General features: G+C 43.2%; 1 protein-coding gene across 1 annotated transcript in view; it reads left to right on the forward strand.

Annotated features, from left to right (window-relative positions):
- LOC128380706 (metal transporter CNNM4) overlaps positions 1-10,104 on the forward strand; it is a 33,180-nt gene that overhangs the window by 12,013 nt on the left and 11,063 nt on the right. The window contains 5 exon segments of the mRNA XM_053340576.1: positions 20-163; positions 1,607-1,741; positions 3,118-3,152; positions 3,154-3,288; positions 8,422-8,518. Of these exon segments, the coding sequence (XP_053196551.1) occupies positions 20-163; positions 1,607-1,741; positions 3,118-3,152; positions 3,154-3,288; positions 8,422-8,518 (546 nt within the window).

Raw genomic sequence — 10,104 nt, forward strand, 5'->3', positions numbered from 1 at the left:
CTCTCTTTCTCCCCGCCAGGTAAATCCCACCTGGCCATCGTCCAGAAAGTGAACGACGAGGGGGAGGGAGATCCGTTCTACGAGGTTCTGGGATTGGTCACGTTGGAGGACGTCATCGAGGAAATCATCAAATCGGAGATCCTGGATGAGTCTGACCTTTACAGTGAGTCCATGTCTGCTGGAAGCCGGCCATGACACACACACATACACACACACACACACACACACACACACACACACACACACACACATATATATATTAATGCCTTTGCCAACACACTGAGGCTTAATGCAAGAAACTCTCATATATGACTCAGTGATAAATAAATGTTGGCATTCATTAACCAAAAGTAAGACTGAATGCTCCTGAAAATGTCAAATGGTGTAACCACAAAAGAATGATAAATATTAAATATTTTATCCACCTACAGTGTATTTAAGTGGACTTATACTAATAATGACTCCATTTTAAACCATTTTAGACTATTTCTACATTTAAATTTTACAGCATTTTGTCAGTATTGAGCAGCACGTATCCTAAAAACTAAATAATTAATTAATGTGTTAAAAGAAACATGCAAAAGTGGATTATATTTATTCCACAGTTTAGTTCACATTTATTTTCCTGTATATAAACAGATTTTTATGAAAAATACACCAATTGACACTGGGTCGCATCACATCATTGACCCATGAACATATTATAATGATCATTAAATGCTGCCTGCAGGTCAAAAACCAAGGTTGGACTTTTATCATGTGCATCTGAATTAGTTTTTTTTTGTTGAAATATGATAGAAAAATCAACCAAACCCAACCAAGTGAATATCCTGTTCAGCATATCATCAGAGTTTACTTTAGTTTTTATGAGTTTTATTGTATAGTATTTTGATGCAGCGTCTACATTTCATCAGCAGTAGTAAACAGCTGCCTCAGGTTGTGTCTGCAGCTTTCTGTGCAGCTAATATCTTTATGATGATCATGTGACTCTTCGAGAGAGAGAGAGAGAGAGAGAGAGAGAGAGAGAGAGAGAGAGAGAGAGAGAGAGAGAGAGAGAGAGAGAGAGAGAGAGAGAGAGAGAGAGAGAGAGAGAGAGAGAGAGAGAGAGAGGAGGGAGAGAGGGAGAGAGGTAGGGAGAGAGAGAGAGAGAGAGAGAGTAACAACAACATTAAAAACAATGGGGGAGTATTAATAATATTGTGATACGACTGCTGACACTGATAAATGTGTCACAACCTTAAATCCTCTTTTCACGTCACTGGGAACATTTTTATGAATGAAACCTCGTCTTATATTGACATTTTAAGGGGCCGTCAGATGATACTAATGTGATACTAATGTTAGTGATTTACAAGTTAAGCAGTTAATAGAGTTTATTTCCCTCTTAGTTAGTCACTATTTCTAAGGGAGATGAAGACAACATGGAAATATGATTATTTACTTTATTTGTACATGTGTACTTTTTAGTAACTTTACAGTTTATTCTGACTTTGGGCAAATCTCACAGGAGAGATTTAGGTGGCTCAGTGTGTTTTTCTAACTTAATTTCTTTCTTTCTTCCTTCCTTCCTTCCTTCCTTCCTTCCTTCCTTTCTCTCTCTCTGCAGCTGACAACAGAAACAGGGAAGAAAGTAGACCCTAATAATGCAAGCGTGACTTCTCCGCCTTCAAGCACGAGGCCGACAGTAAGGTGAAGATCTCTCCGCAGCTCATGTTGGCGGCTCATCGTTTCCTCGCCACAGGTGAGCTCTGAGGGAGGAGGGTGGGGAGGGGGAGGGGGGTGGGGGGGGGGGGAGGAGGGAGGGGGATTGTTGCCACAGGTGAGCTCTGAGGGGGGAGGGGGGGAGGAGGAGGAGGGGGGAGGAGGGGGATTTGTTTCAGTGTTTTGTTCAGCTGACGTTTGCTCTGCTGTCAAGCGGATTAACTGCAGCCACTGTGGGACGGATTCATGGTGACCTTGGTGTGAATTTCCTGCAAAGTCTAAACAAGCAGATTATAGATTCAGTCTGTAGAAGAAGAAATGATGATGATGAAGATGATGATGATGATGATGATGATGATGATGAAGAATCCAACAAGGTCAGAGGACATATTATTACAGCAGGAGGGTCAAAGTCATCTTCATTCAAGAGAAGGAAGGAAGGGAGGAAGGGAAAGGAGACAGGAAGGACAGATGGGAAAAATGGATGAGGAAAAGAAAGAAGGAAGGAAAGTTGAATGGAAGGAAGGAAGGAAGGAAGGAAGGAGACAGGAAGGAAGAAAAGTGAGAAGGAGTGAGGAAGAAAGGAAGGACGGGAGGAAGGATGAAAGGGAGGAAGAATAGATGGAGGGAAGGAACGAAGAAAAGAGAAGAAAGAAGAAAGGTAGGAATGAAGGGAAGAAGGATAGAAGGAAGGTAGGTAGGAATGAAGGGAGGAAGGAAGGAAGGAAGGATAGAAGGAAGGAAGGTAGGAATGAAGGTAGGAATGAAGGGAGGAAGGAAGGTAGGACGGAAGGAAGGAAGGAAGGAAAGAAGGAAGGAAGGAAGGATGGACGGAATGAAGGGAGGAAGGATAGAAGGACGGAAGGTAGGAATGAAGGACAGATGGAAGGAAAAGAACACAGGAAGTTAAAGTGGGCCGGATTGGTCTCCTTCGGCGGGCCGGTTCTGGCCCACAGGCCTCATGTTTGACCCCCCTGCTGTAAAGGATGAATATCAGAGGAGAGAGTGTGTTTAACTTCATGTTGAGTCCTTTCAGTCAAAAAGCTGAACATCTACTGACAGAAAGGAGAGGTTTTCAAAATAAAAGCTGTAACTTCCTGTTGAGTCCTTTACAGTCAAAAAGCTGAACATCTACTGACAGAAAGGAGAGGTTTTCAAAATAAAAGCTGTAACTTCCTGTTGAGTCCTTTCAGTCAAAAAGCTGAACATCTACTGACAGATCGGGTCAGAAACTGGATTGTGGAGGAAAGGAGAGGTTTTCAAAATAAAAGCTGTAACTTCCTGCTCAGCAACCAAACAGCAAACAGACACAGTTAGCTTTAGACCAGCTGGTGAACATCATGAATCTTCTTTTTATAAAACACTAAACTAATACTCTACATCTTTGTCTTTGTGTGTTTTGGTGTGTCCCGTCAGAGGTGAGCCTGTTCAGGCCGTTCCTCATCACAGAGAAAGGTCTTACTGAGGATCCTCAGACACCCCGACGTCATACAGGAAGTCAAGTTCAACGATAACGACAAACGCTCAGTGCAGCACTTCCTGTACCAGAGAGGCAAACCTGTGGATTACTTCATACTCATCCTGCAGGTACGCACACACACACACACACACACACACACACACACACACACAAAAGTACTGCTGTATTATAGTGATGTAGTATGCAGTATTACAGTAAAAGTACTGCAGTATAGATGAGTGATATAGTATGCAGTATTACAGATAAAAGTACTGCAGTACTATGAGTGATATAGTATGCAGTATTACAGTAAAAGTACTGCAGTACTATGAGTGATGTAGTATGCAGTATTACAGTAAAAGTACTGCAGTATTATAGTGATGTAGTATGCAGTATTACAGTAAAAGTACTGCAGTATTGTGAGTGATGTAGTATGCAGTATTACAGTAAAAGTACTGCAGTATTATAGTGATGTAGTATGCAGTATTACAGTAAAAGTACTGCAGTATTATGAGTGATGTAGTATGCAGTATTACAGTAAAAGTACTGCAGTATTATAGTGATGTAGTATGCAGTATTACAGTAAAAGTACTGCAGTATTATGAGTGTATAGTATGCAGTATTACAGTAAAAGTACTGCAGTACTATGAGTGATGTAGTATGCAGTATTACAGTAAAAGTACTGCAGTATTATAGTGATGTAGTATGCAGTATTACAGTAAAAGTACTGCAGTACTATGAGTGATGTAGTATGCAGTATTACAGTAAAAGTACTGCAGTATTATAGTGATGTAGTATGCAGTATTACAGTAAAAGTACTGCAGTATTGTGAGTGATGTAGTATGCAGTATTACAGTAAAAGTACTGCAGTATTATGGAGTGATGTAGTATGCAGTATTATAGTAAAAGTACTGCAGTATTATGAGTGATGTAGTATGCAGTATTATAGTAAAAGTACTGCAGTATTATAGTGATGTAGTATGCAGTATTACAGTAAAAGTACTGCAGTATTATAGTGATGTAGTATGCAGTATACAGTAAAAGTACTGCAGTATTATAGTGATGTAGTATGCAGTATTACAGTAAAAGTACTGCAGTATTATGAGTGATGTAGTAAGCAGTATTACAGTAAAAGTACTGCAGTATTATAGTGATGTAGTATGCAGTATTACAGTAAAAGTACTGCAGTATTATAGTGATGTAGTATGCAGGTATTACAGTAAAGGTACTGCAGTATTATGAGTGATGTAGTATGCAGTATTACAGTAAAAGTACTGCAGTATTATAGTGATGTAGTATGCAGTATTACAGTAAAAGTACTGCAGTATTATGGAGTGATGTAGTATGCAGTATTACAGTAAAGGTACTGCAGTATTATAGTGATGTAGTATGCAGTATTACAGTAAAAGTACTGCAGTATTATGAGTGATGTAGTATGCAGTATTACAGTAAAAGTACTGCAGTATTATGAGTGATGTAGTATGCAGTATTACAGTAAAAGTACTGCAGTATATATAGTGATGTAGTATGCAGTATTACAGTAAAAGTACTGCAGTATTATAGTGATGTAGTATGAAGTATTACAGTAAAAGTACTGCAGTATTATGAGTGATGTAGTATGCAGTATTACAGTAAAAGTACTGCAGTATTATAAGTGATGTAGTATGCAGTAATTACAGTAAAAGTACTGCAGTACTATGAGTGATGTAGTAGTAGTAACTTCAAGTGTGATCTGTGTCAGCTGAGTCTCTCCTGCTGCTCATCGGAGGTTAGTAATGAAGTCAGATTGGATCACGGAGGTTGACCCGTTTTTAACTTGGTGACAGACGAGTTAACCTCGGGTCACAGCGTCAGTGCGGAGGCGGCGTTGGCGTTAGCTTTAGCGTTAGCGTCAGCTCGACTTGAAGATCATTAAGTCTGGGTTCTTTTGGGGTTTCCTATCGCTGACTCAGCAGTTTATATTCTGGTAACGCTGAGTGTTGAGACCAGAAGGAAGAAGTAAGGAAAGGAGGAGGAAGGAAGACAGAAGGAAAGGAGGGAGGGAGGAAGGGATGAATAAGGAGGGAGGAAGGGAGGAAAGGAAAGAAGGGAGGAAGGAAGGTAGGAGGGAGGAAGGAAAGAAGGAAGGAGGGAGGGTGGAGGGAGTGAGAAAGGAAAAAGAGGAGGGAGGAAGGCAGGAAAGAAGGACAGGGGAAGGAAGGAAAGAAGGACAGGGGAAGGGAGGAAAGAAGGACAGGGGAAGGAAAGAAGGAAAGCAGGAAGGAAGGAAGGAAGGTAGGGGGTTAAAACAGACAGGTTTTTAATTTAAATATAAATATATTTCCTGTAGAAGCTCCCACAGTCGTTGTGTCTGATGATGGCTGAGGTGTTGGTGGGGGCTCCTCACTCTGTAAGACCTTCACTTCATAGATCCTCTTATGTAAGGAAGGGGGGGAGGGGAGGGGAGTTAGGGAGGTGGAGAGGAGGGAGGAGGAGGGGGGGCAGGAGGGGGATTGAAGGGTTAAGGAGGGTGTCAAAGAAGAAAAGCAGGATGAGGAGAGACAGCGAGGCGGCACAGAGGAGCATATGGAGAGAGAAATACACAGAGGAGATGAACGATGGGACAGTAAATCAGTAAATCCCTCCTCCTCCACTTCCTCTTCCTCCTCTTCCTCTTCCTCTTCCTCCTCTTCCTCCTCCTCTTCCTCTTCCTCTTCCTCACTATCTATCTATCTATTACAACAATGACTGTCGATGCTTTCACAAAATATTTACACGATGAATCTATCTTTGATAAATAATTTCCTTCCTTCCTTCCTTCCTTCCTTCCTTCCTTCCTTCCGTCCTTCCTCCTTCTTTCCTTCGTTCCTTCCTTCCTCTTTCCTTCCTTCCTTCCTTCCTTCCTTCCTTCCCTCCCTTGACTCGAGGACAACAGGAGGGTTAATCTCCTGTTTCTCTCTTTCTTGCATCTCATTTTTGGCAGTTTCCTTCCATCCTTCTTTCCATCTTTCCTTCCTGTCTTCTTATACTTATTTTCCTTCCTCCCTTCCTCCCTCTCTCCTTCTTACCTTCCTTCCTTCCTTCCTTCCTTCCTTCCTTCCTTACAATATCCAAACTCTTAGACGATATCTAGTCTCATATCACGATATAATATCAATACATTGCCCAGAACCTATAATCAACACACATGAGATTAAATTATGAATCAATTAGAGGATCCACTGGAAATTAGTCAGCAGCTATTTTAATAATATATAAATAAATAAATAAATAAATCCAAATTCATGAAGAAGAGGAGCAGCAGTGTGTTTGTTGGGCCGTTGTGTTCAGTCAGTCTGAAGTGTGTGTGTGTGTGTGTGTGTGTGTGTGTGTGTGTGTGTGTGTGTGTGTGTGTGTGTGTGTGTGTGTGTGTGTGTGTGTGTGTGTGTGTGTGTGTGTGTTTGTACAGCAAAGCTTTGTTGTCGACACCTGAGGTGACTGCAGGACACTCAGCAGGCAACCTGAGATCAGCTGATCATGTTCCATCTGTGTGTGTGTCTGTTGGTGTGTGTGTGTGTGTGTGTGTGTGTGTCTGTTGGTGTGTGTGTGTCTGTTGGTGTGTGTGTGTCTGTTGGTGTGTGTGTGTGTGTGTGTGTGTGTGTGTGTGTGTGTGTGTTGGTGTGTGTGTGTGTGTCTGTTGGTGTGTGTGTGTGTCTGTTGGTGTGTGTGTGATTATGTGAGTGTGTGTGTGTATGTGTCGGAGTCTGTGTGTGTGTGTATGTGTGTATGTTTGTGTGTGTCGGTGTGTGTGTGATTATGTGTATGTGTGTGTGTGTGTTGTGAGAGAGATTGTATCTGTGTGTCTGTGTGTGAGATTGTGTGTGTATATCTGTGTGTGTGTGTGTGTGTGTGTGTGTGTGTGTGTGTGTGTGTGTGTGTATTTCTGTGTGTGTGTCTCTCACACATGGTGGGGAGCACTGAGTTGAGAAGATGTAACCGAGCTACAAAGATAGTGGATGCTGTGTTTGTCAGTGTGTGTGTGTGTTTGTCAGTGTGTGTGTGTGTGTGTGTGTGTGTGTGTGTGTGTGTGTGTGTGTGTGTGTGTGAGGTAAAGAGACACTAGAAGCCCGGTGGCAGATGTTGTAATATTTATAGAGCGTCAAAGTGTTTGTCGCCACAGGAGACGATTTCACACCTGACACAATAACAACGTACAGCAGGGTGTGTTTCCATCCACCTGTTTCTATTTCTGCTTTAAAAAAACAAGAAACCTTCCTTCCTTCCTTCCTTCCTTCCTTCCTTCCTCCCTCACTTCCTACCTCCCTTCCTTCTTTCCTTCCTCCATCCCCCTTTCTTCCTTCCTTCCCTTCTTTCCTCCCTTCCTCCTTCTCTCTCTCTTTCTTTCCTTCCTCTCTCTTTCCTCCCTTCCTTCTTTCCTTCCTCCATCCCCCTTCCTTCCTTCCTTCCTTCCTCCCTCCCTCCCTTCCTTCTTTCCTTCCTCTATCCCCCTTTCTTCCTTCCTTCTGTCCTTTCTTCCTTCCTCCTTCTCTCTTTCTTTCCTTCCTCTCTTTCCTCCCTTCCTTCTTTCCTTCTCCATCCCCATTTCTTCCTTCCTTTGTCCCTCCCTCTTTCTTTCCTCCCATTATCTTCCTTCTTTCCTCTGTCCTTCCATCCATCCGTCCTTCCTTCCTTCTTTCCTTCCTTCCTTCCTTCCTTCCCTCCTCCCTCCCTTCCTTCTTTCCTTCCTTCATCCCCCTTTCTTTCTTCCTTCCCCTTCTGTCCTTCCTTCCTCCCTCCCTCCCTCCCTCCCTCCTCCTTCTTTCTTTCCTTCCCTCCTTCCTTCTCTCCTTTTTTCCTCCCCATTACCTTCCTTCCTTGACTCGAAGACAACAGGAGGGTTAAAGTCCTTTTTTAAAGACTTGAAAACATCAGATCAATGTGAAGCAATAAGGAGACTGTAATGTTCCTCAGATGAATTCATGTTTTTCCATCATTTCAGCTTCGATTGCTGCATTTTTAATCATGTCCTCTTCTTCTATGGTGGTTTAATGACACCAACTAGAGAACTGTTATTATCTCAATTAACCAACGCTGAATATTCACATAATAGTAGTGAATGGAAATGTGCTTTAATTAGAATTTTATGTCACAGATTTGCTGGAAATTTGGTTAAAATTTGCACCACATTTAAATGAACCTAACTAAATGTCCTCTGTGTGTGTGTGTGTGTGTGTGTGTGTGTGTGTGCGTGCGTGTGTACGCGTGCATGTGCATGTGCGCGTGCGTGTGCGTGTGTGTTGCAGGGACGAGTGGAAGTGGAAGCCGGGAACGAAAACATGAAGTTTGAAACCGGACCGTTCTCCTACTACGGCGTCATGGCTCTAAGTACACCGGCACTGGGTGAGACGGCACACACACACACACACACACACACACACACACACACACACACACACACACACACACACACACACACACACACACACACACACACTGCAACACTTTCACACTCTGCCCTGTTATAAATCAGTATTCTTGTCCTGAATATGTCTTAACTTCTCTTCTGTGAGCTTTAATTGACTGTTTCAGGAAAGATTCTCCAGATATAAACATGAACAGCTGCAGGAAGGAAGGGAGGGAGGAAGGAAGGGAGGAAGGAAGAAGGAAGGAAAGGAGGGGAGGGAGGAAGGAAGAAGGAATGAAAGGAGGGAGGAACGGAGGAAGAAGGAAGGGAGGAAGAAGGGAGGAAGGTAGGGAGGAGGGAGGAAGGATGGTAGGAGGGAGGAAAGAGAGAGAAGGAAGGAAGAAGGAAGAAGAAGGAAGGAAAGGAGGGAGGGAGAAAGGAAGAAGGAAGGAAAGGAGGGAGGAACAGAGGAAGAAGGAAGGGAGGGAGGGAGGAAGGAAGGAAGGAAGGGAGGAGGAAGGAAGGAAGGAAAGGAGGGAGGAAGAAGGAAGGAAGGAAGGAAGAAGGAAGGAAAGGAGGGAGGACGAAGGAAGAAGGAAGAAGAAGGAAGGACAGAGAGGGAGGAAGGAAAGAAGGAAGGGAGGAAAGGAAGGAAGGAAGGGAGGAAGGAAGGAAGGGAGGAAAGGAAAGAGGAAAGAAGGATCTTAAACCGTCCTCTTGTCCTTGAGTCAAAGAAGAAAGGAAAGAAGGAAGGAAAGAAGGGAGGAAGGAAAGAAGGAACAGTCAGACAGACGGGGTCAGTTTGACCCGGAGGAGGACAGGAAGGTTAATACTTCCTGTTTGTGAAGAGTAAGAAGATTTGGAGCTTTAACATGAACAGAGTCACTAGTTGGATTAAGGTCATTAAAAGAAGAGAGGAGAATATTAATGCAGCTGATAGAAAGAAAAAAAGAAGAGAGGATGAAAATCTTCCTTCTAAAGTAAAGTGGTCACTAAAACAGAGCTGGGTGTCATTAAAAAAACACTTTAGAGCAGGGGGGTCAAACATGAGGCCCGTGGGCCAGAACCGGGCCGCTGAGGGGTCCAATCCGGGCCTCTTTGCCTTTTCTGTCTTTTTTTACTTCTTTTCCTTCCTTCCTTCCTTCCTTGCTTGCTTGCTTCCTTCCTTCCTTTCCTTCCTCCCTCCCTCCTTCTCTTTCTTTCCTCCACCTAACTTCCTCCCTTCCTTCTTTTCCTCTATCCTTCTTTCCTTCCTTCCTCCCTTCCTCTTTTCCTTTCTCCCTGTGAGTGTGAGGGTTTCTTCAAGGCTGACTGAGAAGTTTTTTCACTTCCTGAAGGATTCATAAAACATTGCAGCGTTAAGTTATGAAGCTTTAAAGGTTTGAGAAGCTTTTTAAAAAGAGCTGTCAGTCTTCCTTCCTTCCTTCCTTCCTTCTTTCCTTCCTTCCACCCTCCCTCCCTCCCTTCCTCCTCCACCCTCCTCTTCACTCTCCTTCCTTCCTTCCTTCCTTCCTTCCTTCCTTCCTTCCACCCTCCCTCCATCCCTCCCTCCCTCCTCACTCCCTTCCTTTCTTCCACCCCT

This window comes from Scomber japonicus, chromosome 19 (assembly GCF_027409825.1).
Source record: "Scomber japonicus isolate fScoJap1 chromosome 19, fScoJap1.pri, whole genome shotgun sequence".
NCBI lineage: Eukaryota > Metazoa > Chordata > Actinopteri > Scombriformes > Scombridae > Scomber > Scomber japonicus.